Raw genomic sequence first — 27,356 nt, 5'->3', positions numbered from 1 at the left:
CGAGTTGGAGTGCCCTCGTCGTTGGATCGTTAAATCTTTGAATATTCTTTTATGCCAAATGCTATTTTCGTCTAAGAGTTTGTTCTAACGTCTCCGCCGCTACTACTCAGTCTCTTCCACATGTCTTCCGCCGCCCACATCATTGCCTGTCTCCCTCCCTGAGCATTCTCCTCGAAACGACCTTTACTATATTCCTCTACCCTTTTACCAGCTGCCCTCTGAGGGAAAGTACTCGCTGCTGGGAACGATCCAGGGGCGATCGGAGATGTCGGCGAGATACCGTTAGGTGGGTAAGCCGTTGACGCGATCGGACCGAGCGAGAAAATGAGAGCTGATTGAGAAAAGAGGGTTGTCGGAGGCATGGCTGGATGGGAAAGGGGATGATCGCCGGGAGAGGGTCTAGGGTAGGCAGGGTTCGAGTCGGGGTCGTTCTCGTCGTCATTGTTTTGTGATGTCGAAGCTTCGTCTTCGTCTCTTAGGGATAATTGGGGCGCGAGTTGTTCTTTTGTCGGACGAGGGAGATGAGGCCATGGGTGAGGAAGGTACGAGATTGATTCACGACATTGCAGGAGAGAGGAAAGGGAGAGGTTGGTCGACGCCATGAGGAGTTTTGGGGGTTCCGTGAGAGTCGCGGCGGGAGAAGAGGAAGGATCGGAAGGATTTGGCAGTGATGAAGGGACGATGAAAGAGACTTCTCGAGCGTATGTTACGTCTGGTGTACCGAGAATCTGCGAGCCAAGGGAAAAAGAGAAAATGTCAGCGAGCTCGATGTGAGAACGACAGCATTTTCATCTCCTTTAGCTCACCCTCCTGATCCATCTCGGACTGTCTTGACTGATCCCCAATATCCGTTCACTCCTGATCGTTCCGTCGGGTAAGATTTGCCTGTCGACGACATCCATCGAAACGACGTGAGGCGCTCGAGGATTCGGGTATTTATTCAGGACCGAGTAGACCTGCGCCGGCCAGGGATAGTTGAACGGGAAAGACGTGTTGAACAGGGCTACCATGTCGATCGTTCAGAGGAAGGTAGCCGACGAAGGGAAAGGGAAAAGGCGGGGGAGAAGGAGAGAGGAAAGAAGGGATAGGCGAGAGTCGGCTCGAGTCAGAGGATAATCTAGCGTAGTGATACAATTGAATCCGTTCGTCCTTGGCGGATTCGGATGAGGTGATGGAGAGAATGAGAGCTTCATCATCTTCGAAACGTTCCGACTCTCTCTTCTTCTCTCACTCCTCCGATTGTTGCCCTTTATGGCTACGGGATAATGCATCGACCAACTTTACTCTCGACCCTTCTCCCTGCGTATCTACCCGATCGAGATCTCTCTCCTTCGCTCTCGTTTCTCGCTTCGAACGGCATCTCGACAGGTTCTTACCCCTCTTTCCGCTGGAGTATGAGGCGTAGGACATTCACTCACAACGGTTTGGTTCCGAATAGACGTCGATCTCGTGTTCGCACCTCGTTTTCTCCCTCCTCATCCTTCCCTCTCTCCCGAGTTCTACTCTCTCCTGCGTTCTTTCGCCTCTTCGAACCTCTCTGCTCCTCCAACGAACGGAGCAGTCCTCTTCTCCCGCGCTTCACTCCCTCCTCGCCTGTCGACTTCTATCCCTTCTCTCGACAAACTACTCGAAGGTGAAGGGTTTCCCGAGGGAGATCTCATTGAATTCGTCGGAACCCCCTCGTCTGGTCGTACCGCTGTCGCCCTCTATGCGACTTTACTCTACCTGCTTTTGAACGAGAAGAAACGGGCAGCGTATCTGGATTCGACGGGGAATTTCGATCCTTTTCGCTGCCTGTCAATCCTCAAACAAGTCCTGATTCCTCGCCTCCGAGACGAAGGTCGAACGTTCGTAACCGAAAACGTACAAACGGATGATCAAGAGAAACCAAAGGAGAGGTCAGACGACGAGGTCGCGATGGACGTTTTGGATCGGATCTCGGTGTCGAGGATTGCGAAATCTGGACAAGCTCTCGATAAAATCGTTGACGATCAATCAAACGAGACAGATACGAAGCTAGGAATCGTCGTGATTGATCAGGTCGATGATCTGCTAGGCGGAGAAGCTCTGAATACGACGAAATCTGCTCAAGGTGCGGCATTTTTCTCAGCTTTGCACTCAGGACAGGTCCCCGCCTGAAAAGCTGATTGCTGACGCAGATGTTCCGCTGTCTCGACATAGGACATGCGAATTTGATTGCGTTCACTCGGAGATTGTCTTCACTTGCGAAATCCTCGACATCTCCTTTGACAGTCTTCGTTCGTCTGGTCTTCTCCTCAACCGAAGAGTCTGACAAGCGTGCTCATACTGTTCTTGCGTATGTACAGCTCGTCAACTCTCTCATACCCTGTGCACCTCCTTCTGCCTCGACTACGAAATCTCCCGCGATTCAACTCGTGCCCTCAAACCCTCAGCCACCTCCAGTTATCTCTCTCCCCTTGTTCTCCGCTGTCGCTCCTCACGGTCTCATGAACGCTCTCAGCCCTCCGAATAGCGAATCTTGGTCGAACCTGATCGATCTGAGCTTAGTCTTTATCAAGAGTGAAGACGTTTTCTCGACTCGTGGAGGCGGAGGAGGAGGAGGAGGAGGAGGAGGAGGAGAGTCTCGATCTATTCCATCTTCTACAGTAAGGAGGAAAGACCTCATTGCTTTGGTCGAAATTGGGAAGAATTCGAGAGGCATTGGAGGCAGCGGTCAGATTATCAGAATCAAGCTGGTAAGTCGGCAGCAATCTCAGACGGTTCTCTTTCCCACGCAGCTGAACTCTTCCTCTGCCCCTTCAGGAAAACGGCGTCAAGCTCAGTGAGACTTGAACGGGGAGACAAGGTTGAGCGGTCCTCGAAAAGAACAACAATGAACCCTCGATCGCGAGGAGCGAACGGCGATTACCGACGCTGAAACGACTCCGGGCCTGACGGTGATTAACTCGCGTCTGGTCGAAGATCGATACGACAAAGATGAGAAGAGCGTCACGGAGCTGGGGTGAACTTTGAGCACGAACTCCGCCTTTCGCAAAATTGACAACAAACATTTCGAACTTCTGCACAGTCATCTCGGAGCTACAATCGGTGGTACAGGATGAAGAGAGCTCAAAGGGATCTCGCAAGGAACGGAAGGGCGCCGAGGGTGCAGCGAATTCACTGTGAGGCAGCGAGAATCTCATTATCTCCTAATGAACCCTGTAGCTGTTTCAAATCTCTCTCTCTCTCTCCCTTCTTTTCGATCGAGACTTGATATCGTGTCTGCAACGTTTGTTGGCGAGTCACATCTCGAGCTTCCGTGCAATCGGCTCGCAGAAAGTCCTCATTTGAACCAATTTTCTTCAGGATGGGACGCGTGTGCAATTACCCTCATCGGTATCCGTCTCCGGTGACTGCGAGGTTGCAAAATAGTGAGCGAAAGAGTGGAAAATCGATTGAACGTCGGAGTTCGCTTCTTCCCTCTCACCTCGGTCAATTCAGCGGCGCGCAAGCCACGGCGAGCTTCGTATAGCACCTGGTTCGTCAACGAATTCGACGACTGTCGCTCTCTACATTCTGAACCAGCCCTGACAGCGTTCTCAACTCTCATCAGTTAACCGAATTCCTCCTCGACGTCTTCCTCTTTCGACTCCGACTAGAACAACTCCGAACGCGACTCAACCCTTCCCGATGGTGTGCTCAATCTTCCCCGACGAGCTGATCATCGAGATCTTCAAAGATGAATGCTTTTCGCGATTCGACCTCGCCAGATTAGCTCTAGTGAGCCGGAGGTTCCTCGAGTCGGTCCGACAATCCCTTTACGAGACGATATCCGTCGACTTGGAGCCAGAGAAGCCAGACCTGGACGGGGCTACCGAGGAGGAAGAGGTCTTCTATTCCGTCAACTCGTGGATTCTGCTCAACACTCTCAAGGACAAAAGCGCGTTAGCGGCACTCGTCAAGAACGTTGAGTTCGACTTCGCGAGTTGGCGCGGGGAGTTTCCGAACCCATTCAGTTCCGGAATCGAAACGACGTATCGACTTGCGGTATCGACGTTTCTTCGGCTGGTGCCCAATGCGACTATGGTTACCGGCATGCGTTATTGGTACATTTCTCCTATCGGACAAGTCGCCACGCGCCATCCAAACATCGTCAAAATCAGAGATCGCAACCTCACGTTCTCGCAAGTTCACGAATTATCGGCCAAACTTGAACTCCTGCACGTCGACGAGTTCCCGCCCGACCAAGGAACCCACTCAACTCCTCTCCACTTTCCGAAGCTCGTTCACCTAGACGTCCAGCAATCCAGCGATTCCTTCATCTCGGTGGTTTCGAATGGATCGACCTGGCCGAATTTACGAACTCTCAAGATCACCGCCGACGTTGCAGCGATGTTCGATTATTCAAAGCTACCATCTCTCGAATTCCTTCATCTTTATCCTCCCCCAAAGACGACCGCGATCGGATCTTACGCCACGATGGAAAAAGCTTGGAGATTGAACGAATCCCTTGGAGGCCTCACTTCCTTTAGGACTCTCAGTCTACACTGGGGCCGCTACGCAGACGACTGGGAGCGCTATCTGTCTACGGGCGTGTGTCGGCATTCTGGAAAGTCGTGCCCAAAACCCAAGATCATTCAGTTAAACGACGTACTCCATTTAGATCGAATTGCCTCTATCCTTAATTCGAAACTGGCGGAGTGTCTCGAACGCTTCATCTTGGTGACGGGCGCGAAGTGGCAGCATCCGAGTGTTGCGAGGATGATACGAGCTGTCGAGGCAATGTGCGAAGGTACAGGAGTTAGACTCGTGATGAGGAGCGAACCTGAGGATCTCTGGGAAACATACTGGATTTGATGGGTACGTCTCGCTATCTTCTTCGTCGTGCAGAAACCACCGCTGACGCCTTCTCGATCCACAGAAAGCATCTGTCGCCAAATTCGCTCCTTTCTTCCCCGACGAAATCTTCCCTCTCATCCTTCTTGCTTCTGATCTTTGCCTCGCTCGAGCAACATCTCTTCATCCTCGACACTTACAAGTTCCGCGTTCAACCCTTTCCATCTCCTCTCGTCCGAACCATCCCTCGTCTCGTCGGCCTTCGACTTTCAGGAGGAGGAAAGGCCATCCGCGAGCTCAGGCAAGACAATTAGAAACAGAAACGAGAGGGGGACCGTATGGATTGATCGATGAGCAGGGGAAGAGGGATTGTTAGCTGGAGAAGGAAAGAAGTGATCGGTAGAAGCGGTTTTGCGAGGGAATTCATGGAATACTTCGGGCTTTCCTCGATGGAGGAGAGATCACGATCCTGAGAGGGAGAGAAAAAGCGGGTTGCAAAAGTAAGAGATAAAATACAACGACAAAAGGGCATCTGCTCGAGGAAAGGAAAACGGAAATGGGAAGCCGAGAGAGCCCTGACGGTAAGCTTGAAGCTTGACGACTCAATCTTCACGTCTCCTCTTCGTTGGTGCAGAAACGTTCGATGTCATTTGAAAGATCGAAGTCATCAGTTCTTTCCCTGGTTGAAGCTCTCCTGAGCTGAATTTGTCGATGACCACTCCAAAAGCCTTGCTAGCTTTCACGGCGTCCTGCAGCGGGGACAAAGCCATCAGTTGTTACGAGACGTCGAATCATTCAAGCAGACAGAGGCACTGACCCAATTCGCGCTGAAAAACTCGAAAATAGCTTCTTGAACTGCTGCGAAATCGAGCGAAAGAGGACTGAACAGCTCGTATGCGACCTGATGCAGCCCGAGACACAGACGAGCAGGTCAGCTCCAGCCAACAGAGGGGAGAGTAGCGGGACTTACATTCTCAACCGTCAAACTGCGAGTGATGAAGCCGAGACTCAGTTCCATCAATTCATCAACTCCGTAGCGATCGGCAAGTCGGTACATCGCATGAGCGGAGCAAGGTAGGACGCCGTAGTACAGAGAGTCTCCGAGAGAAACGTCGAATTCGATCTGAAGCTCGAGCTTCAGCTGAGAATCGAAACTTTGGTTCGGCTGGCTCTCTGCATCAAAGCCGACGAGAATTCCGGAGGACAGATAGAAGAAGGGAGGATATCCTGAGTAAAGATACGCGATCAGAGCACGGTAAACGAAAAAGCTTTTCAAAATGTGGCAGCATCAGCGAGGTTTTCGCCAAAAGTAGGGAGGGGAAGCAGTGGCTCACTCGGTATCGTGTATGTCGATCACAAAAGCTCTGCAGAAGTGCGTACCGAGGCGGATTCGATCAGCAACGGATTGGGCGCGGTTGAAGTGCTTGTATCAGAAGTTTCGAACTCAAGCTGAGGTTGAGAAGACGGAGTAGGAGCTACTGGCGCGAAAGGAAAGAGTTCTTCCATAGTGGAAGCGAGGGAAAGGGAAGAGTCCAACGGACAGAGGTCGAGTGATCCGAGGTCAATTTTCTGGCGAGTGGAAGATTCGGCAAAACCCGAATCAAATACTGTTCACAAGCCAAACAGGAGTCAGTAGTCAATTCTGAAAGTAAGGAGGATGAGGGGAATCGGCTTCACGCATGTCGAAGTAGGAACAAGCGGAAACGAGTATCGATTTCGAGGCGAGAATGTGAAGAACTTTCGAGTCGGACGTGTGAACGGCGAATAAGGTATCGGAACAAGTTGGATCATCCAGCAAGTGTATAGATCGACTTGGAGCGGTACCAGGGAGCTGCACACTTTGGTCGGAGGAAAGCCAGCATCGGATCGTGAAAGATCCCTGCTTGTCGGCAATCAAAGTCAGCTCGGTCAATCAACAGGAAGTATAACGACATGAGCACACCGTTGAGGCGAACTTGAGCAGTAACTCTGGGGTCGGAAGCAGGTATTTCCCCCAGCCAGGCGACTTTTCGCCGAATTCTACCTTTGAGATTGTGAACGATTTACGTTGCAGTGCGCCGGCAGACCGCTCTGGCAGATCGTGCTGGATACTTGTATACCAATGATCAACGTTAGCTGGAGGAGAGTGACGCGAAACGTGCTCACCGAGATAACCCAGCTCCAACTTCCGTCTCGCATCCAACTGTTCGTGGAGGTAGCCAAGCGGAGATCTGCGATCTGACATTCGGCATGGAGGTATACGCCGAGCTTATCAATGTCACCCTTGAACTGAGGGAGCCTGCATGAGTCAGTTTGCGAAAAAGGGCAGAGGAAACGGGCAAATTACCGAGCGGAGTTCCAGGGACCAGAGACCTTTCTCGAATTTCCGCGACTGTGGGTTACTAGTTGAGGTTAGTACTATGGATAGAGAGTCGAACGAGCTTCACCCCGTGATTTACCAGTGATACCGATTCTTCCGCATTGTACTTGGAACGAATCGTCTCGATGTCTTCTTCGGTCAATGTCCATGTAACGTCCGTCTACTTCAACCTTGTCAACGTCCTCTCCTTGTGTATCCGATCATAGAGAGCTCACCTTGTACAGTGTTGTTTCCTTGAGAGGTCCCGACATCGTCCCTCTTAAGATCTCCGTTTATGGTGTTACGACTTGACTCGAGTCGAGTGCGTAGGGTGCTACTAGATCGCTGCTGAGATTATAGAGGCTCTGATCGTGCTTTCAGCGTTCTCTTCCAGGTGTTTGAGATGTTGAATCAAGAGTTAAGAGATGAAGCGATGTACGGGGACCGAGAGACGCTCGTGAGACACGCCAATCTGACTGGGGTGCAGCAGATACTGTTCAGTGGCTGTATGCGAGGTCGACTGCTGACTCGAGACGAAGTGAAAAGAAGAAAGATCAGCAAGCTCGGAATCGCCAGTTTTCGGCGACTGCCGCTCGAACTTCTCGCCTGCACGTTCGCTTCGAAGTTCGCGGGCAGAGTGCGCAGTCGACTGCACACTTCGAGCGAAGAAGAGAGACCTCACAAAGTCTTAACGATCCGGCGTTAAGGAACCTGTTTCCATTCGCGAAACTCTGCGTTTGCGCGGTACATTTGGCACGACACAACAAAGAAAACAACAAAATGTCAATGCCTGCATCTACTGTACTCTATCTATTCTTGCTTGATCATCGCTCCTCCCCCGCCGCCGCCGTTAGAAGCTCCGCTATTCTCCTTGACGGCTTTTTCCCATCCTCCAGCTTTCAACTCATGGGCTGTTACCGGTTCAAACGCTCCGTAGTATGAGGATTCGCGGTGCAGTTCACTGACGATGAGGGGAGTGAGAGATCGGATCAGAGAGGGAGGCGGGAGGAGAGGGGGAGGGGCGCGATTGGCTGTCGATGTGGAGGGAAGGAGTGAAGAGTTGTAGAAGGAGGATAGGAGTGAAGTGAAAGATTCCAGTAATGTATCGGCTAGGTGGAAAAGCACGAAAGGTCAGTTACGGTGACTTCGGAGAATCGCGAAGAAACGTGAACTCACCATCTTCTTTCTCTACGCCTTCCGCCAGATCTCTCCTTTCCTCTTCCTTATCCTTCGCGTCTTCTTCTCCTGCTTCTACTCCGTTCGGCAAAGCGGCCGAAGCCGATTTCTTCAATTCCGCTTTCCTCCTCTTCTCCTCCTTCTTGACGCTCTTCCTTGTTCTCCCGACTTGAGCTTCCCCCAACCTCTTGATCAACTCCAAATTCCTTTCCAACACTTTCCATACTCTAGATTCGTCCTCTTGAGCTCGTTTCGTGAAATTCAAGAATCCTTCAATCTCGATTTCCATCTCTTCCAAAGTTCTCCTTTCCTCCTTCGATAATACGAGATCTTGCCCTGTTGTTGTAGAAGGGGAGGCAACGTCGTCGAGTTGTAACCGAGGTAAAGGTTCCGACGGGATCAACCCTTTCTCCCATTTCTTCACTCTTTCCCTCCCTACGATCCTCGTCGCAGCGCGATAATACCCCCCATCAGTACTTCCCATACTATCCCATTTCGGTGATCCACTACTCCAAACTCCATAATCCAACATTCTCGTTTCCCGGACGAAACTCGTCGAACTGATCGAATTCGTTCGTGGTGCGGGAGGTGGGATCAAGGCGGGGAGGAGAGGGGCGAGAGCGGGAGATTGACCGGGAGTGAGATTGTAGCGGACGGAGACGGGGAGATAGGTTGGAGTTGGAGGGAGAGCGGGGTAGACGGAACCGAGTGAGGGAGCGGGAGGTGCGAGAGCTGAAGAGGAGGATGCCGATGGAGGATGAACTGCTACTAGGTCGGCATCGTTCACTATCGAATAAATCGAGTCAGATTATTGAGCGTGGGTGGCGCGTTCGAGGAAAGAGAGACTCACGAAGCGAAACTTGTTCTAAATCTCGATCTGAGAGAAACGCGGCAGAAGTGAACAAATCCCCGCCATTTGCACCACCTCGATGTAGCATATACTTCTTTACTTTCGTCGGTTGAACATCTGTCTCACACGAACTCGCATTAGGATCAGCAACAGCGTCAATCTGCGAAAGGAAAAACTGAAGTTATTTACCTTGTATGTCGTCTGCCTCGCGTTTGAGCCCATTCTTGCCGCCTTTCCCTCGGTTCCCTTCAGCAGTATATCTCCTCTCTACTTCATCGAGTAAGCCCAATACAGTCGACTGAAACGAGTCGACTTCGTTCAATAACCGGGTCGTTTCTTCCTGCGAAGCGTCGAGGGAAGTCGCACTACTGAAGAGGGCGTTCGTCGATGCCTCGTTGAGACATGCCTGCGAAGACAAGAGAGGTGAGCTCGGGATTGCAGGGAGGAGCAGATAGAGAGAGGGAAACTAACTCGAAGAACCGAGATTGGTAATAGCGGAGCTGAGGGAGCTAGACAATGTCGCAAGGTAGGTGGAGCATTCGGGACTGATATACTCTGATCGAGTACGAGTTGAGGTGCGAGACTTAACGATTCACGAACGAGGTTTAATCGGCGACGGAGAGACGTGAGGGAAGGAGGATGGATGGAGTGGACTAACGATTGAGCGACTACGCGTAACTGATTCCTCTCTCGTTCTCTGATGGTTGAAGACTCGTTTGCGATTGAAGCGAGCGAGTCGATCCGAGGTTGTTGATGGTCGGGGAAGAGTGAAGGGTCTAACGCAAACTCTGTCGATGAAGACGATTGCTTGATGTCTGTCGCTGTGAATCGTGTTGCAGAAGGAGTGTAAGTGAGTGAAGTTGAGTGCGCGTGAGGTTGTTTGGAGTCGCGGCGAGTTGGGAAAGAGAGAGCATGGGAGGAGGGAGGGAGATGTGATGAAGTGAAGGGAACGAGGGAGAGCTTACGGAGATTCGCCGATGACATGGCGTTTCGAGTTACGGACTTGAGTTGTTGAATTCTTCCCGGGAGTCGGGCACGAGAAGCGGGAGGGAAGACGATTCGACTTTGAATTTCAGCGAACCAAATATCTTCACTCATTCCCGCACTCTCACTATCCCGCTGCCAGCAATCGCCTGCTTGCTACAATGTCCTCTAGTAGAATTCTCCGAAGATCCCTCGCCCTCCCCTCCTCCTCGACTCCCGCTTCCCCGAATCTCACTTCCCCTTCTCCTTCATCTTTCGTCCTCGGATGCAAGAAACTCGTCCTCTCTTACTCGGAAGTGCAAGGTTCGGCGAAAGGTATGAGGTCCTTCTTGAGTTCTGGACTCGCAACACAATGGGCAGAACGGTATCCGGGAGTGGAATTCGTTGTCAAGAGGGAGGAAGGGAGACACCCGATTTTGAGGGCACTCTACCGTGAGTCCTGACTCTATCACTGTGATGTTGCTCAGCTGATATGATGAGCACATTGCAGTCAACGGAAGAAGTAAGGAAATCTGTGTTCGATCACTCGAACCTTCGTCAATCTCGCAAAAAGTCAAGCTACTGCTCGATAGTTCGGGCGCGAAGATTACCCAAATCAGGAGACCAAAGGTGGAAAGTACGAACGAGAGTGTCAGGGGGATTTGGTCCGCTTTCCATGAGGAGACTCGATAGAACAGGAGCTTTCAGTTTTTCGCTCTTGAGGGGGAATCGTGAGCTGGAGATTTGTCGAGTCAAGTTGTATTCATTCCTGTATTATATCGCACTCCCCCTTTCGTTCCTTCATGTGCTTCCTGTCTTCCACTTCCCGCACTTGTCAATCACCAGCTTTCGATTCTCCTCATGTTTTCGGTGCTCCTTCCGCTCGGGTCCGCACCGAGTCTCCTCCTCTGCCGCGGACTGCCTTTTGATGCTACGTTCACGACTCCTTGCTTCTCGACAGTGGCGCGAGCAAATAACGGAACGGCTGAACGGACTTTCTTTTGTTTCGTTTCAAAGAATCTTCTGGGTTCTATTGGCTACAAAGAGTTTACTTTCGAGACAAATACAGGCAGAGAGACAAGTGACGATGGAGCATGATCTGGCTAGACCTGCGACCTTCGATTGCTCCCTTTTTCTTTACAAGCGTTCCGTCTCTTCGAGAAGACCCAATCGAGCTTCTTCATTCGGCTCGCTCCTCCCCTCAGTACCATTCAATATCGCTGAGATAGTTCCTCGGAATCATTCCCTCCCTCAACTTCAACCTTGCCTTGTACCATTCCTCGTCGTCATTGTTCAAAATCACCAAAACATCTCCTTTCAAGAACGGTAGATCCGTCGACTGCTCGCACAAAATAAGTCAGTGTCTTGCTCTCCCGGTGCACGAGAAAGAAACGGTAAGCGTACCTCGACTCCTCTAAAATCGTATCTCGCAATAGCGGTCCCAATCGCCCCTTTCGAACTCGTCTGAGCCGTCAAAGTTCCACTCCTACTCCTTCCGTTCCCGTTCTCATTCTCCTCTTCGTCACGCGTACTCGTAATCGTTCCACTTCTTCCTCTGAGTCCTTTCCCGTCTGCGACACTCGCGAAATCCGCCTCGACTTGCCTGAAATCGAACGCGTCTCTCCCAGAAGACGATGTCGATTTCGCGAGTGAAGGACTCGGTCGAACGGGTTTGATTGAATCATTGATGAAGTCCTCGTCTTCTGAATCCCAAGGTTTCGGGTTTGAATCTCCTCTCTTCCTTCCTCCTTCTAGTTTTTCGGTCTTTTTCGTCGAGTATTCGGGTTCATCGAACTCGTATTCTCGAGTGTTGTTTGAGTCGTTCGATTGAATAGGATACAATCCATCACGGTTCGGATCGTTGTAAGCCGTATATTCCGGTTTCTTACTCTTGTTCTTTTTCGAGAAAGGAGCTCCTCCTCCTCCGAATGGCGAGGTGAATGACCTTGGTCGATTTCCAGAAGAAGGGAGAGGAGGTCGGTGGTAGGAAGAGAGAGTATCGGTTGGATTCGAAGATCCGGAGATTGTAGAAGCTCGTTTTCGATTCGAATTATCTCCGAATTTCGAGTTGTCGCCATCGTCGTCATTGTCGAGAGATTCGAAAGAGTCCCTCGAAGGATCGTTCCGATTGCTCGAGGAAGGGAAATCTTCTCGACTATCGTTGTTGTTCTCGAAGGTCGACCAATTCATTTGTCCAGCTCTTTCCCTCAACACGCTTCCCGTTCCACTGCCGCTCCTGCTCTTTGTCAATTTCCCACTAACTGATGAGCTACTCATTCGCTTGAAGAAGCCGGGTCGAACCGGAGGCGCGGTCGAGGACGATGCGGAAGCTTGAAGGGGAGGGTCTGAAATTGCGTTGGTTTCCGAGAATGGATCTTGAGCATCGATGAGGGAGAAATCTTTCTTCGTGAGCGGAGGTGATCGGAGTGGCGAAGAAGTTGAGCGAGGTCGAGAAGCGGAGAAAGAAGAAGAAGATGGTTCGTAATCCGATTCGAATTTGGTCGCGAAATTGGGTCCGTCTCCGTTCGCAGGTCCACCGCTCGCCTCTTTCTGATATCCGTTGTTGTACGACGATGAGTTGTAATTGTTGACAGTCGAAGAAGCCCCACTCCCGCTCCTACTCCTTCCTCCCGAAAGACTCCCCAACATTCCACCAAATTTACTCGTTCCTGATCCAGATCTCGAACGATTGGGACTCGACGCTCCTCCTCCTGCTGCTGAATCTTTCGAGTTGGCCAGGTGAGATCCTCCACTCGCGTATTGACTTCCAAACGAGTAACCCTTCTCTCCGTATTCTCTCGGCGTCAATCCTTCATCTCGAAACACTTCTCTCCCTTCCTCCTCTTCATCCGAATGCCACTCCCCCTCCCTCGTCGTCGAGATCTCATCTCCATCTTCGATCCACCCCGGAATCCTATTGTCTCTCCCACTCCTCCTCTTGATCGTTTCTCCCAATTCTTCCGCCCATCTCGGTAATTCGACTGATCCACTGAGGAGTTGTTTCGCCGTCACGTTGAAGCCGTACGCTTTCGAGTTTGCATCTGATCGTTCGACGATGATTGAACCTTCGATTGAGGCACCTCCGAAGAGTCCTTTCGAGCGCGAGTAGGAATACATCGCAGAGACTCCTCCTTTTGCGGAAAGGGTTCCGGTACCTTCGACGTTACGACCGAGAGGTCCAGCGGATACTGACATGTTACCGCCACTGGTCGACGTGGGATTCGATTAGGGTCAGCGCAAACTTTCAGAGCGCGCGAGAGAGGACGAAACGAGAGCTTACACAGTGATTGAACCTTTCGTCATAAACGATCTCACAGCAGCGCTCGAGTTGAGAATGATCATAAACTCGGTGATCTCTGTCCACCGAACTCTCCATCAGCAATCAGTTCAGTCATCGGAGCTCGCACGGAAAATCAGCTCACCTACTCCCCCTTGGAATCCAGCTCCCAATCCAGCAGTACCGACTGCGCTCGGAGCTGACCATGATCCGTCCTTTAAGCGAGCAATCACGACCCCTGTACCAGCTCGCGCGCTGAAGACGAAGCCGGCTTTAACGATTGTAATGAATGCGAATCCTTTCGCTTTTCTCAGGATTGAGGGAGGAATGACATTGTCGAGTCCGTTGACAGCTGTAAGTTCACTCAAGAGTGTGAGCTGAAGAGCAGGAGAACCCAAAAGGAGAGCGGAGTGAGGAGTGAGGAGTGAGGAGGGCGAGAGGAGAGAACTTACGATCTGCGAACGAAGCAAAGATCTTGCCGGCTTTCCTGCACTCTTGTTGTAGCGAGACTGGTAACGGGTTATTCCGGGACATAGCTAGGCTTGAGGAGGATGTTCGAGGTTCGATGATGCGATGAGGTTTCTTCAAGCCGAGGAGGGCTGCGGGGAAACTGCGTGGGAAAGACCGGGGAGTCGAGGGAGTACCAGGGAGTATAGATTGGATACAACAGAGCCTCTCGAGAGTCGAAGTGGGCGTATTGAGTGAAAGGCAGGGAAGAGAGAGCGGGATTTCCGATCGGAACGTTTACTCGCTCTCCTCTTGCCGTACTATGGTGAGTTTCAGCTCCTCCTTCCGCCAGATGTCATGAGAGCTCATACTATTCAGGGTCCAGGCAGCTTCCTCTACTCTCGCCCTCTCTTCTCCCCACAACGACCTGATAACTTCGCTCATCTTCTCCCCTCAATCAACTCACCTCGCAACGAGTTCACTCGATTCCCAAATCCGAATCGTACAACGTAACCCGGCAACTCAAGTATACGACCACAACCCGGTGATTTGGAAAGCTCACGATGGACCGGTTCTCTGTCTCTCCTTCTCGCCCCCTCAATTAGGGTTGATCCTCGCTTCTGGTGGTGTCGATGGAACGATCAAGATCTGGAGACAACCGGATCAATCGACATTGCACAAGAACACGTCGTCAGCGAGACCTTTGAATCCTCATTCTTCGGTTCGACACTCAACTTTACAGAATTGGATCCCTACTTCAACTCTTACCGAACCGAGAGGGACAGTGAGGAGTTTGGGATTCAGTCGTAGCGAATTCGGATTGAAGTTGGCGGCGATAGCGAGCGATGGGAAGTTGAGAGTGTGGGAATGCTTGGATCCGATTAAAGCGAACGAATTTACGCTCGTTCAGGACATCGACCTCAACTCATTACCTTCACATCCATCGACAGCGAGTTCGGGTACGAGCGGGAACGTCAGTAGTGGATTCAGTAATGCGAGTTCAACAACGCCAGGAACAGCGATTGGAGGAGGAAACATCTCAGAAAGTTCGACAGGAACGACGAGCGGCGTGTCTTCGAACGTGACAGGGACGAGTAGTAGCGTGACATCGTCGTCAATAGACGGCCGAAGAGTTGGGGGACAATCAGGGGGAACAGTCGAGAGTGACGGAGGTTGGAGTTTGAGTTGGTGTCGAGAACACTGGTGGGGAGAAAGACTGGCAGTTTCTTCTGGCGTACACGGGATCATTCGAGTCAGCTCAAGTCCTCTCGCCTGGACCCTTTCAGACACTGACTCTTGAGCGTCGTTACAGTTATTCCATTTCCCCTCTCACGGACCGCCGTCCAACTTCCTGAACCTCTACCCAACTCGTCAAACCCTCTCCTCTCTATCGTCCGACTCAAACCCTCCACCTCCCTCTCATCTCCCGCCCACGAGCTCCCTAAATTGGGCTCCTCCTTCCGGTCGTTCATTCCAACTCCTCGCGGCAGGTTCGAAAGATTCGAAAGTCCGCGTCTACAAGATCTTCCCACCGACACTACAAGGTCCCGGAACGGGGATTACTCCGCAAGAAGGTGGGGAATGGGCAGCGCAGTTGGACGTAGAATTGGACGAATCGATTCATTCGAGGAAATCGGGAGTCGTCACTTCTTCGGGATCTTCGACTGGAATTGCTCCTTCGAATTCGACGGCATTTGGAGGGATTGGGGTGGGAGGGGGTGGCATTGGAGCGACGAAGGTGGAATGGAATGTTACGGGAACGGTTTTGAGCACTTCGGGAGGAGAGGATGGGATGGTCAGGTTGTGGAAGTGTCAGTCCCGAATTTCTCTACGCTGTGTTACGACTCAACCGCGTGTTGACGATCTCGAGTTTGACAGCTACATACACCGGTCAATGGAGACAGATTACGAGCTTGAAGACGGAAACTCCTGCCGCGGGAGAAGGATTGACAATCGATCAATAGCTGGTTGGTATGAAACTGCATTCAATCACTGTTGTTGTGATTACCCACTCTCTCGTAATCGAGGCATGCCTTGTACTGAGAGGGTACGTGCGAAGTTGAGCTAGAAAAGGAAGAAATCCATGGGAAGCGTGGTTCTTGTGCTCGTTCCCTTCCACTGACGGTACCGTGTCGCGACGCCTGACTCACCGTCATCAATTGATCAATGAGAATGAATCACAGAAATGAAATTTCTTGAGCGTTGCGATCACTTTCTTGTCTTCCCCCATACCCACACGACTCAGTTCAGACACGCTACCAGTAGTCTCCTCGTCCCTTCGAAATAATCTTACAAGACTAGCGCCAGCGGTAGCGGATTTTTCCCAGAAGGAACCCCTTCAGCTTCCCCCCTCTCATCATCTCTCATCTTCCTTCTCGCCTCACGACACCTCTCGGCACTCGATTCGGACGCGACCAAACGATCTAAAAGGTCATCAGTACAGAAGCTGAGCGTGTAAATAGGTCCAGGCAGTAGAAAATCATGGTTACAAGTGTTAAACTCGTAGTGTTAGGCGATGGAGGAGTAGGGAAAACGGCATTGACGATTAGGCTATGTCTGAATCATTTCATCGGTGAGTTCTGACCTGGTGGTTATGCGCGCGTAGGCTCGTCGTGACAAAGAGCTGATGCGTTCCCCCTCCTTGTCCTCTCTTTTGTATCCCGCTTGCTTGATCTTCTGGGGTGTCATCGTCTTCAGAGGTATTTACTGCTTTCGTATACCTCAATGTGCTTCGAGCGTTTGCTGACTGAGAACGTTTTCCTTCTCCGGTAGACTTATGATCCGACAATCGGTGAGTGTGCTTTCTGATCGTGCTATTCGACTCGGTAGTCTGTAGCTAACCGGAAACCTCCTCACGGAAACAGAGGACTCATACCGGAAACATGCTATCATCGACGATGAGCCGTATTTGCTCGAAATTTTAGATACAGCGGGACAAGGTCAGCTAGCATCTTCCTCTTGCTTTATTCGCCGTGTTGCTCTGTCACTAACGTGTTTGCACGATTCCGTATTCTGTCAACAGAGGATTACACTTCACTAAGATCACAATGGATTCGGTCCGTTGTCTCTCGATAACTTTCGTGATGTCCTCGAAACAGAGCTGACACACCCCTGTTCGCGTGTTACAGGGAAGGAGATGGCTTCCTCGTAGTCTACTCAACAACATCCCGATCCTCCTTCCTCCGGATTCACGAATTCATCCAACAAATCACTCGAGTGAAAGATTCCGACCGAGTACCGATAGTCCTCGTAGGGAACAAAGTGGATCGAATCAATGAGAGGGAGGTCGAGACGAGGGAAGGTGCGGAGTTGGCGAAACGGTTAGGGTGTGAATTTGTCGAGACGAGTGCGAAAACGAGGGAAGGGTTGGAGAAAGCCTATCACACAGCAGTGAGACTGAGTGCGTCCCATTCTCTCCTTCTTTCTCTCCGAGTGAGCCAGAGACTTATGTGGATGGCGATTGTAGTTCAAGGTCAAAATCCAAATGCGACAAATACATCAAATTTCAATGGAGCGAATGGTGGAGCAGGAGGAGGAAAAGTCAAGAAGCAAAAGAAACAACGGAAATGTACCATCATCTAGATCTCATCGACCCAGCGACTTCTGAAGACGAATCAATTGTTGGACACGAAAACGCATCCTTTCTCTTTCCCGATTCTCCCCTCTTCGTTCTCAGCACATTAGCCTGTCGTTCTCAGTTCCCGCCATCCCTCATCCCTCACATCTCTCATCACACGTCGCAGAATTAGTTCACCTCTCCGTCACATCCGATTCTACGTCGCGATTCGCCTTCTCGCATTCTTCCAATTTCGTCCGCCCCTGTTTCCGGTCTTTCCTCCGTCACCGTCACTCATGTCTCTCTCCAATTCCCTAATGACTCTCCCTCAATTGTTCGTCGTTTACCTGTCCTTTTGCCTCCTCCTTCCTTGCTGTTCCGTAGCTACTACTAGTTTGGGTTTTTGGGTTTTCTCTCGTCTCTCTCTCTCTCTCTCTCTCCTGGTCTCTCTTGGTCGTGTAGTCCAATGTGATACCCCGTCTTTGTCAAATTGTCATTCTCTCGCTTCGATCATTCTGAACTGCCTGCCTTGTGACAACAGAGAAGAACGAGCGGTTTGATCTCAAGCTCTGGACATGAAAATTCGAGAGCTCGCACTTTTCCACTCTGGCCTACAGTCGATTGCCCATCATTTACCCTACGAAGAAGGGAATAGAGGTGAAGACTTCGCGCGAGGCCTCCTCACGAAAAATCCCGAACCAGCTTGCTCACCTTTCCATCTCTGCCGCCTCGTCTCGGCCCGACCAACGACCTCGTAGAGGACAACTTGACAGCTTTTATCGTACCTGGATCGAGTCAACGACCCTTCAGAGCGTCTTCCCGGCTCGTGTTCGCGCTTCATCTCGAAACTCATTCAACTTCTCGAATTTCTTCCAAACACCGGCAGACGCTCAACAGAAGCCTAGACAGTCTCACAAGGAGTCAATAGCAGCTCATCGGGCCCATTCAGCCGGCGGTGGGAGTCGCGAAGAGACCGAAGGAAGATGTCGCAAGAATTGATGGAGGCAACGCAATACAAGGTAGGCTATACAACTGATGAATGCACGGTAAGATAGACACTGATGAGTTCAGAGCAGACCGAAGCTACGTGGATGCTGACGAACGAAGAAATTGAAACGATTCGTTCAAAATATGGCGCAAAAGAACCGATATCGTTGGTGAGCTCGGGAGTGGACACCATGGATACCTCTGCATGATACTGAGCGTCGCCGATGGATCACAGTCTCGAACTCTCGGAAGTAAACTCTGGAAATTGGAACTTTGCTCGGTCAGCTTTCGTTTTCTCGCGTCTTTCTCTAATAGCACCTGACATGCACGCTTTCACAGGTCGACGACAACGACATTAACATGCTCGAGTTAGAATTGCATGTCGTGCCTCATATGGCGGATCTCCGCTTGGCTACCTCGGCGGAAAGATGGGCCCGAGAGGGAAGTTGGAGCTGGGAAATCTCTGTGAGCTCACTGGACGTAAGTTTGCATCGGGCGTGTACTCACCTTTGCTGTCGATATGTCTAGCTCGTCCTGCCGCCGCAACCGAGCATTGTCCTACAACGAAAATCGTTCAAAATCTCCAAGGCGGAATTCAACGACTCGGCTCCGGGATGGGGAAAACCTTTGATATCCGTCCGGGATTTGCTGTTCATCTTCAGCGTAACTGTACGCTCACATCATTGTCTTGGTCGACTCTGAACTAACACTTGTTGAATTGCACGAGAAACAGAAATCGGTTGGGATTCGATGCTGTCTTTCGGCGGATCAAAGCGTACAGCTCTCTCCTACCCCTCCCAACCCATTCATCCACTTTCTCGATAACCCAACCTGCTGCGACACTCTATTCGCGATTCATTGTTCCTCGGAACGAGTTCTCCACGTCCTCGCTTCCAGATCCCTCCTCGTTTCCGTCTCTTCGTACTTCAAAACTCGTGAGGCAACTTCCCTTTGCCGCTCCAACGTCGATATCCGGTGACTGACTCTGCTTTGGCTGATGATAGTTTTCGAATCTTCCTTTGCTGAATCTTCAGCTCGTCAGAAAATAACCCTCGGATCGCTCAAAATTTACCGCAAATACGCCTCCCTCTCTTTCGCTACGACCAAGAAAGAACTCTTTCCTTTCACGACAATCGCTAGTCCTTCGGCTTCTTCTTCTGAGTCCGAGGACGACGGCGCCGCATCGCCATTCCCGGGTCCTTACAGCGCAGTCACAACGGTGCCGGAGAGGTACTTCGAAGCAGATGACTCCGGAAAGTTCTTCGTCATCGATATACACGAAACCGAGTGAGTTGTCCGGCCGGTTCTTCTCTCTTCTAAATGGCCTATTGATACTTTTCCGCCTTGCGACAGTTTCTTCGCCTACAGATCAATGATCGCTTACTTGCACACCAAATATACTCCTCTCCTTCACCTCCCTTCGGACGCCCTCGTCGAGTACCATCAAGGAGCAGGAGCAGGAGCAAGAGCCGATCGTCGTACTCCCGAATCGTATCTCGCACTTTGGCTCGTCGATGAATTCCACAATTCTAAAAAGCATCCTTTGTACACCGGCGTGCACTCGTGCTCGGCCCATGCGATGTACCGACTCGCTGATCGCTACGAACTCGACGAATTGAAGGAGATGAGTTTGGGATTTATCGTTCGCAGCTTGACGGTCGAGAATGTACGTTGCTCTTTTCTTCCTCTTCTGTCCATCTGACAAACTCCGAGCTGACTGCTCGGTCCCTTTGCTCGACCAGGTTGCGTACGAATTGTTCAGTTCGCTTTCGCTCGATTACGAACCGGTTCAAAAACCTGTCTTCAATTTCTTGTGCCAAAACTGGGTCGGTACTCCTCTTTCCTCTAGAGGTGAATGACTGACACGGTGTTCTCTTAATGCAGGACGCCGTCAAATCAACAAAGGCTTTCGAGATCGTGTTTGAGCGCTTCAGTTTAGGTGAATTGTCAACAGGGAAAGACTTGATGGCTTCGATCTTCAAGATGACGCCGAGTGCTTCGGATCCGAAGAAAAGGAAACGTCAAGCCTGATCCCTCGACACTGTTCCCGCTAACAAATCTCCCTTTTCCGGGCTTCACTCTTCTTTGTTCGTTTCCACTTTTGTCGTTTCCCTGGCACCCAATTCTTTCCTTCTTTCAGGGCATTTTCCCCTTTGTCGTTGTACTTTCCCTTTCACTGTGCAATGCTCTTTTTCTCTCGGATGCCGAGCTCACCGCAGATGACTTGGGTTGTTCGCAGACTCTGCAACTCCAAAGAAGAGTATACCAAGCGAAGGCAAGCCAGAGCAGCTTCTCTCACGGGAGGCGTCTCGCTACACGTGTGTGGAAGAAGCGAAGACTTGAGGTTTTTGAAAAGTCGAAATTCCAGAGTTGCGATCTAGCTGATGCAAGTTCACCCGAACGTTTAGCACCTCTGCTCTCGATTCGGGTTACGAACCTGAGCATAGAAACCGCCAAAAGAGTCTGTCGAGCGTCTAAATTGGAGATGTAACCCAATTGCATCTCGACAATATGGGAATCTTCGAATCAAAACGTGCCGAAGACGTCGACTGATCGCACAAGAGGGAACGATCCATTCCCCAGACCTTCAGACTGCATGAGAACCTTCAGTCCGATACAAATACAACAACTCTAGGCACGGAAACTACCAAACAAAACTGAAGTACAAAAACCAATGCACTGCTCAGAACTTTATTCTCCTCAACCGTAGACTCCAAGCAACCCCGACGACGATTGAACAGTACGTCAACAGTATCAGCATAGCGGCTAAGTTTGAGGTATACATGCTTTCGATTGAGACGTTGATGAAACCAGTCAGGAGATTAGCCTGTACGTACGAAGTATCTCTTCGTCAGTTCGTCAAGTCGAGACGCAAGAGCGCAGAGAGAGTGTGGTACGCACGACTAGGAAGACAACAAGTCCATTACGATTGATCGCCTGAAAGATGACGGGGGGAGAAATCGGACTTGGCGGAGGAGAATGAATCGAGCGGGACGAGCTCGAGCTTGAGTATTGGGAGGCAACGAGATGCACGACGAGATAAAGGAAGAGGAAGGAGGTATTGAACGCCGTGATCCATAGAACGTAAGGTAAATTCGCCTGCGAAATGTCAAGCTCAATCAGTAATCAAGCCCAACGAGGGACAGGGACGTTGAAACTGACGAGTCTCCTCGACACTTCCCACCCCGTCACTCTAATCGACAGCCAGTAGCCCACCCACCAAACAACGGCGTAACTTCCCAGCAGATTCGCAAGTTTCCCCGGTTTGTCCCTCCACATTTTCGCTCGTTTCTCTTCGAACTTTCGTCGGACTTCGGAAGGGACGTCAGCGGGGAGGGAACGATGGTGGATCGAGAAGAAGTATGGGTCGGGAGGGAGGATGTAGAGGCCTGAGGCGAGGCCGAGGAGATGAATTGCTAGATAGCCTGCGAGATCGACAAAGAATGAATAGTAAGCATTTGAAAGCTGAAAGATGAGGGTAAAAACCCAGACTGACCTGGGAAACTAACGATCCCTTCCTTGTTTTGCGAAACGAGGTTCGTCCGAAGTGCATTGAGCGTCCAATCTTGCAGGCTCGTTCCAGACAGCAGGAGTTGATGCACTATTAGAGTGGACAAGTCAGTGCCATGTCGACAAGAGGCCAGGCAGCGTGCTTACCGCTTGAAACGATTAAACCTATCCAGTGCATGTCGATTTTGCTAGCGAATCGTTCGAGCGCAGTCCCGAAAACTGGAATGAGCGCCATCGTGAAGAAGAAGTTCCAATGTACTCCATACTCCGAGACGTGCTCCTGCAGTATCGCAAAACGATGGGTGAGTCCAGGAGAAATTGAGAGAACCAAGCTAGTAACTTACGGGATATTCTGTTCCTTTGACCATGACGACTCGAACACAACCGAGTGCGATGATCGGGAGAGCTTTCTTGACGGAATTCAGAACCGATTTGAGGTAGGGTCTCTGGTCGGTCTGACGGAGAAGAGGAAGAGCTGAAATGACTCCGAGCGAGAAGACGAATGATCCTACTCCAAGATCCATCTACAAACGACAAACTGACTGTCAGCCAGGCGACCCGAGCACGAGGAGAGAAGGAATGACTCGCGAGAGAGGTTCCCCAAGTTTCAGCTTTCGTGAACTCTCTCGGAAAGACCGGGAAATCGACGGCGAGGATACAGATAACCGTCATGATCATCATGATTGCTCTATACGACGTCACGAAAGGTTTTGAGAATGGTTTGACGTCGATTCGAGCGATTGAAGGTCGAGAGATTTTGTCGGGCATTGGAGAAAGGGGAGGAACGTCTGCTTCCGCGACGGGTGCGACATGCAGAGCGATGGAGAGAGCCGAAATGACAACGTTGAGGGTCAAAGGATAGTCGGAAAAGAGGGTCAGGGCGAAAAGGAGAGGTAGAATCAGGATTGCGAATTCAATCGACGCGAGTTTCCATGAAGCGAGCTGCTTCCCTCGCGTCAAACGGGCATTGACAGCGCTCCAGAGAGCATAGGTAGTCTATTGACGAAGCGCACGAGTCGATCAGTGAGACGTGGGGACCAGAAAGGGGACAGAAGGGGAGAGAATGAACGAACGAGGGCGGTGAGGCAGACCAAGTTGATTCGGGTGACCGTCCCTCCCGTCGATCCCGATACAAACTCCTCCTTGTCCTCCTTGTACCCCATACGTGACCGGTTGTCGAGTGGAGGAGAAAGAGAGTTGATCTCGATTTGATTCGTTCCGAACGAACTGGCTCTCCTTTGCTTCAACTATCACTCCAACATGTCGGCTCCTAGAATGTTCAACCGATTACTAGCAAGCACATCGGCTGCGGTCCGACCCAGTGCCACTCGATTCGCCGTTTCGATCGCTCGACCTCTTTCCACCTCCGCCCTTCGATCTCAAGGTTAGTCTTCCCGTGCCTCTACTACGGGTGTTTGGAGCTCATTCCAGCCAAATTGTTACGTGGATAGCTGTTCCCACCGGCAAGGAGAGCCCTTTCGTCGAGACTGCTGGACGTAACCCGGCTGAAGATTCTCAACCTTACTCGGCCCAGCTTCAAGAGTATGGAGCGTGGATCATGGCGTCGTTACCTAAATTCATTCAACAAACTTCGGTCTACAAGGACGAGTTGACCCTCTACGTCGACCCTCAAGCGATCGTCCCCGTCATGTATTTCCTCCGAGATCACTCCAACACCCAATACAAGGCCGTGATGGATATCTGTGGTGCCGATTACCCGACGAGGGCGAAACGATTCGAGGTTGTCTACCATTTGTTGTCGGTTCGACACAACTCGCGAATTCGAGTTAAAACTTATGCCGATGAAGTTTCTCCCGTTCCTTCGATCGTAAAGGTATTCCGTGGTGCCGATTGGTGAGTCATATCGCTCTGTATACCCTGTGAACCGTTGCTGACGTCCCTGTGTGCGAGTTGTTCAGGTACGAGCGAGAAGCGTGGGACATGTACGGAATCTTCTTCAGTGGGCACCCCGACCTTCGTCGTATCCTCACCGACTACGGATTCGAAGGACACCCGCTTCGCAAGGATTTCCCCCTGACGGGTTACACCGAAGTACGATACGACGAGGAGAAGAAGCGAGTCGTTTCGGAACCTTTGCAACTCTCGCAAGCTTTCAGGAACTTTGAGGGAGCCGCTTCGGTGCGTTTCCATCTCTCATCTCGCCTATCCTTGGCATATGTAGCTGACGAGACGTTGTCACGATGTTGTAGCCTTGGGAGGGAACTGGAAACGGAATCGATGCTCGTGCACCTCAATTCGTCCTTCAACCGCCAAAGGAGGAGGGCAAGCCCGAGGAGAAGAAGTAAACTCGGAGTAGCTAGTAGCAGTGATAGTGTTTTTGCCCCTCTTCTTTTGTGCTATGTGTAGATTTCCTTCCTTTTCTCGCTGTACGTTTCCAAATCGAAAAAAGAGTCTCGAAAGAGCTTTTATCGCTTCTCAGCTGAGTTGTCTTGTCGCCGTTGAGCTCTATGTAAGAGGTGTATCGACTTGGCACCAAGAGAGATTTGTCTTCGCGTAATCAAACAGGTTCGGACGCGAAACGCGAGTAAAACCTAGAGTGACTGTTTTCGTCTCCCTCTCTACTCTCCAACCTAGACTTCGACACTCGTTTCATCTCAACGCACCGTAGCACGATCGCCAACAGTAAAACTCAGACAACGACCATGTCAGACTCTCTAGCAGAGCATTTCTCTTCCACCTTGATCATGTCGAATTTCCTTTCCGAGCATCGCGTGAGTCCTCAAGCACCCTTTGCTCAATCATAACGTGTTCTCAAAGCTCATGACGCGTCTTGCTTGTAGTCTCGATGCCTCCCTTCGCTCACGAAAGCATCACTCTCTTCGCTCAAACTTTCGCTCAGCTCTTCCCTCTCTTTCCCTCCGTTCGAACTCCCTCTTCCATGCCTAGCAGCAACAACAGACCTCACTCCTTCGACTCGCCGATCCCCGCGCGCGAGAAGACGACCAACGGATCTTCCTTCCCTCATCATTCAACCCTCTAAAACTTCTCCCTCGCCTCCTTCGAGACCGAGAATCGTCCGAAGGAGTTCCTGGGCAGACGCGAGATCGTGCAGATTCGAGGAAGATAAGGCTAGGAGGGAATTGGAAGCGGAATCGTCTGAATCGTCGTCGTCGGAAGAGGAGGAGGACAATAAAGCTAGGATCGACTCGTTCCCACCCCGTCGACCTCCTATCCACCCTCTCCACCGCCGAGGCCGTTCTGATCCCGGTCCTGCAACATCCTCTTCGATGAACAAACGCGACCTCCGACGAACTCTGCTCAAACGTCGAGCGACTCTTTCCCAAAACTCTTCTCCCTCGCGACCCTCTGCTATCCCGACTCTTCATGAACCGGTCCCACCACCTCGACCGTATCGTTCCAGACGTTCAATCGAAAGTGCCCAGGCGTTGAGGTTGAAAACGTTCAATTTCCCTTCGACTTCAACTTCTCCTTTCCTCTCACTTGAGCTTCCTCCTGCCCCTCCTTCATCGATCTCGAGCTTCTCCTCGTCGAATTCGGCTTGCTCGAAGTTCTCGGATGATAGTTCCGAGGAGGAGGATACCTCGGACAGCAGTGATTCTGAGGAAGATGAACTCGAAGTCGGCGAGGACAAAACCAACGCTTTCGATCTTGAACTGGATCTCTTCCCTCGACCACCTTCGCCTCCTTCTTCGCCCTGAACATTATTCGTAACCCTTCTTGCATCACCTTCGTTTTTCCTCCTGTCGTTCGTTCGCTGGTCGAACTCTCTTCTCTACTGGATGTTGTCCGATTTTTACTATCTTAAGCTTGTACCTCTGACTACGCTCTTTTGACTACTGTTTGAGAATCAACCTGTATTCTCGTATTTCTCGAATACAAGGGGACCGAACTAAGACGAGCAAAGGGAAAGTCCAGAATACAAAACGAGAGCGAGAGTGTGAGAAATAGGGGTATGTGGAAAGGTTCGACTCTTCAGTGGTCAGAACTGTCTAGAAGAGCGAGTACGAAAGGAGGGGTATGAAGGTGGAATCCAGCCAGAGAGAAAACAGAAAGAAAGCAAAGCAAAAACTCGGTTCGAGGTGTCTATTTTTCGTCTTCGTCGTCGGTATCGATGAGTTCTTTCGAAGGTTTCGAATCGTCGAGAGTATCGTCTTCGACGAGATGACCGTGTTCTTCGGGGTCGAAGGGGAAGAGGTGAGCGCTGCGGGGGTGAGGCAAGAAGTCAGTCACGAAGATGAGAGGACGAGGGAAGCATGACGAACCTAACGTGTTTAGCCATGGTGAATGAGCTGTGATTGAGCATCAAACGAGAGATGGTCAGATCAAAAGCGATAGGACATAAGCAAATAAGACGAGGTACTGACTTGATTCGATCGAAAGGCAAAACTCGTTTCAGAGTTGCGTCGGGCAGAATGTCCGTCTTCTTGTTGGGATCTTGCAAGTTGTTCGCCTTGATGTACGCCCACATCGCCTTCGTGACCCCTGGACGACTAAGAACTTGTTTCCCGCAGACGTCCGACATCTCCGGCGAGAGAAGATGAGGTTTGTTGAACCCAGTATTCGAAACCTTGCGCTTCTTCTTCGGTTTCCCATCTTCGTCTCCCGATTCCCCATCACTGACGGTACTCTTGCTCTTCTTCTTCCTCGACTTTGGTTTCTTCGCCGTAGTTCCTCCGTTCCTCGTCGCCCTTCCCGTCGACGTCCCATTCAATTCTTGTTGCAAACGACGAGCCATCATTTCGTCCGTCTCTGCTTCGACTTCCCGTTCACGTTTGACTTTCTTTGGCGCAGCAGAGGTAGAGGTCGACAAGGGTTTCGCAGGAGAAGAAGCAGGTTCGGGAGATTGTTCTTTCTTGATTTTCGAGAATTTTGGGAGTTTCGGTTTCGTTTCTTCGACGGGCTCTTCTGCACCTTGAATCTCGTTCTAATCCAAAAGATGCGGGAGTATCAGCTTCGACAGTCACGCGGAAGAGTGAGCGAGAACTCGGCTCACGGAGAAAATTGAAACGGTCAGAGCGTCAATCTCTTTCTTGTGCGTCTTGACATCGAGATCAGGGTACTTGTCCTGCGAGCGCAACCTAGCGTGGTCAGTCCACACCTCAAGGGAAGAGGAGGAGATAATCTCCGAAACGAGTGAAGCGAACTCACCTGCAACGCTTTCCTGACCGCTTTCGCCGATACCGCCTCCTTGTCACTTGCACTCAAGATTGAAGTCTGTATAATCACGCGCGCGATAGTGAGAGGAGAGAAAGATCAAAAGTCGGGACATCACTCTCGAAGCGGGGAGCGTCCAGGAAGAGGGAGAGGGGGAGCTAGACGGGCGGTACCTACGATATCAGCACGGAGAGATTCTGCCTTGAACGAGGCCATCTTGTCGAAAATGACCGAGTTGAAACAAGTCAAAAATGATGATCGAAGAGGATTCGCAAACTCGTCGTCTTCAACGTAGCTCAAGCCCGTGCTGCTCCTCATG

At 51.0% G+C, this 27,356-nt stretch overlaps 13 protein-coding genes across 13 annotated transcripts; 7 read left to right on the top strand and 6 right to left on the bottom strand.

The window, feature by feature from the left end:
- Positions 1-71: 71 nt before the first annotated feature.
- On the bottom strand, positions 72-1,010 carry JCM6883_003050 (uncharacterized protein; the record flags this gene model as incomplete). The annotated part of the gene is made up of 2 exons (XM_076634636.1): positions 72-728; positions 807-1,010. The coding sequence occupies 2 exons, from the start codon at positions 1,008-1,010 to the stop codon at positions 72-74; spliced, it is 861 nt and encodes a 286-aa protein (XP_076485384.1).
- A 255-nt stretch (positions 1,011-1,265) lies between these two features.
- On the top strand, positions 1,266-4,818 carry JCM6883_003049 (uncharacterized protein; the record flags this gene model as incomplete). The annotated part of the gene is made up of 6 exons (XM_076634635.1): positions 1,266-1,368; positions 1,439-2,092; positions 2,182-2,258; positions 2,328-2,717; positions 2,785-2,803; positions 3,575-4,818. The coding sequence occupies 6 exons, from the start codon at positions 1,266-1,268 to the stop codon at positions 4,816-4,818; spliced, it is 2,487 nt and encodes an 828-aa protein (XP_076485383.1).
- A 581-nt stretch (positions 4,819-5,399) lies between these two features.
- On the bottom strand, positions 5,400-7,028 carry JCM6883_003048 (uncharacterized protein; the record flags this gene model as incomplete). Its single annotated transcript, XM_076634634.1, has 4 exons — positions 5,400-5,546; positions 5,615-5,698; positions 5,768-6,065; positions 6,943-7,028. 4 exons carry the CDS (start codon positions 7,026-7,028, stop codon positions 5,400-5,402), a joined length of 615 nt encoding a protein of 204 aa, XP_076485382.1.
- A 917-nt stretch (positions 7,029-7,945) lies between these two features.
- JCM6883_003047 (uncharacterized protein) lies at positions 7,946-10,259 on the bottom strand (the record flags this gene model as incomplete). The annotated part of the gene is made up of 5 exons (XM_076634633.1): positions 7,946-8,244; positions 8,312-9,097; positions 9,162-9,278; positions 9,351-9,567; positions 9,633-10,259. The coding sequence occupies 5 exons, from the start codon at positions 10,257-10,259 to the stop codon at positions 7,946-7,948; spliced, it is 2,046 nt and encodes a 681-aa protein (XP_076485381.1).
- A 47-nt stretch (positions 10,260-10,306) lies between these two features.
- Positions 10,307-10,817, top strand: MRPL51 (mitochondrial 54S ribosomal protein mL43 MRPL51; the record flags this gene model as incomplete). The annotated part of the gene is made up of 2 exons (XM_076634632.1): positions 10,307-10,577; positions 10,636-10,817. The coding sequence occupies 2 exons, from the start codon at positions 10,307-10,309 to the stop codon at positions 10,815-10,817; spliced, it is 453 nt and encodes a 150-aa protein (XP_076485380.1).
- Positions 10,818-11,325: 508 nt separating this feature from the next.
- On the bottom strand, positions 11,326-13,935 carry JCM6883_003045 (uncharacterized protein; the record flags this gene model as incomplete). The annotated part of the gene is made up of 5 exons (XM_076634631.1): positions 11,326-11,463; positions 11,529-13,329; positions 13,405-13,480; positions 13,547-13,753; positions 13,854-13,935. 5 exons carry the CDS (start codon positions 13,933-13,935, stop codon positions 11,326-11,328), a joined length of 2,304 nt encoding a protein of 767 aa, XP_076485379.1.
- A 235-nt stretch (positions 13,936-14,170) lies between these two features.
- On the top strand, positions 14,171-15,812 carry JCM6883_003044 (uncharacterized protein; the record flags this gene model as incomplete). Its single annotated transcript, XM_076634630.1, has 4 exons — positions 14,171-14,173; positions 14,234-15,100; positions 15,161-15,659; positions 15,727-15,812. 4 exons carry the CDS (start codon positions 14,171-14,173, stop codon positions 15,810-15,812), a joined length of 1,455 nt encoding a protein of 484 aa, XP_076485378.1.
- A 517-nt stretch (positions 15,813-16,329) lies between these two features.
- JCM6883_003043 (uncharacterized protein) lies at positions 16,330-17,430 on the top strand (the record flags this gene model as incomplete). The annotated part of the gene is made up of 7 exons (XM_076634629.1): positions 16,330-16,420; positions 16,546-16,562; positions 16,621-16,639; positions 16,713-16,787; positions 16,871-16,904; positions 16,977-17,248; positions 17,315-17,430. The coding sequence occupies 7 exons, from the start codon at positions 16,330-16,332 to the stop codon at positions 17,428-17,430; spliced, it is 624 nt and encodes a 207-aa protein (XP_076485377.1).
- A 1,065-nt stretch (positions 17,431-18,495) lies between these two features.
- JCM6883_003042 (uncharacterized protein) lies at positions 18,496-20,422 on the top strand (the record flags this gene model as incomplete). The annotated part of the gene is made up of 9 exons (XM_076634628.1): positions 18,496-18,561; positions 18,627-18,671; positions 18,731-18,856; positions 18,920-19,060; positions 19,125-19,326; positions 19,396-19,678; positions 19,745-20,057; positions 20,134-20,217; positions 20,276-20,422. 9 exons carry the CDS (start codon positions 18,496-18,498, stop codon positions 20,420-20,422), a joined length of 1,407 nt encoding a protein of 468 aa, XP_076485376.1.
- Positions 20,423-21,074: 652 nt separating this feature from the next.
- Positions 21,075-23,064, bottom strand: GWT1 (glucosaminyl-phosphotidylinositol O-acyltransferase; the record flags this gene model as incomplete). The annotated part of the gene is made up of 8 exons (XM_076634627.1): positions 21,075-21,218; positions 21,293-21,490; positions 21,554-21,816; positions 21,888-21,992; positions 22,049-22,181; positions 22,246-22,425; positions 22,490-22,897; positions 22,975-23,064. 8 exons carry the CDS (start codon positions 23,062-23,064, stop codon positions 21,075-21,077), a joined length of 1,521 nt encoding a protein of 506 aa, XP_076485375.1.
- Positions 23,065-23,161: 97 nt separating this feature from the next.
- On the top strand, positions 23,162-24,207 carry JCM6883_003040 (complex I 30 kDa subunit family protein; the record flags this gene model as incomplete). The annotated part of the gene is made up of 4 exons (XM_076634626.1): positions 23,162-23,285; positions 23,353-23,755; positions 23,821-24,040; positions 24,112-24,207. 4 exons carry the CDS (start codon positions 23,162-23,164, stop codon positions 24,205-24,207), a joined length of 843 nt encoding a protein of 280 aa, XP_076485374.1.
- Positions 24,208-24,564: 357 nt separating this feature from the next.
- Positions 24,565-25,581, top strand: JCM6883_003039 (uncharacterized protein; the record flags this gene model as incomplete). Its single annotated transcript, XM_076634625.1, has 2 exons — positions 24,565-24,633; positions 24,703-25,581. The coding sequence occupies 2 exons, from the start codon at positions 24,565-24,567 to the stop codon at positions 25,579-25,581; spliced, it is 948 nt and encodes a 315-aa protein (XP_076485373.1).
- A 385-nt stretch (positions 25,582-25,966) lies between these two features.
- On the bottom strand, positions 25,967-27,253 carry JCM6883_003038 (uncharacterized protein; the record flags this gene model as incomplete). Its single annotated transcript, XM_076634624.1, has 6 exons — positions 25,967-26,084; positions 26,146-26,172; positions 26,248-26,807; positions 26,877-26,948; positions 27,032-27,097; positions 27,215-27,253. The coding sequence occupies 6 exons, from the start codon at positions 27,251-27,253 to the stop codon at positions 25,967-25,969; spliced, it is 882 nt and encodes a 293-aa protein (XP_076485372.1).
- Between the last annotated feature and the right edge of the window lie 103 nt (positions 27,254-27,356).

This window comes from Sporobolomyces salmoneus (assembly GCF_050403485.1).
Source record: "Sporobolomyces salmoneus JCM6883 DNA, S_salmoneus_JCM6883_v1_ctg66, whole genome shotgun sequence".
Lineage (NCBI taxonomy): Eukaryota > Fungi > Basidiomycota > Microbotryomycetes > Sporidiobolales > Sporidiobolaceae > Sporobolomyces > Sporobolomyces salmoneus.
This window is presented reverse-complemented; position numbering and strand designations above follow the sequence as displayed.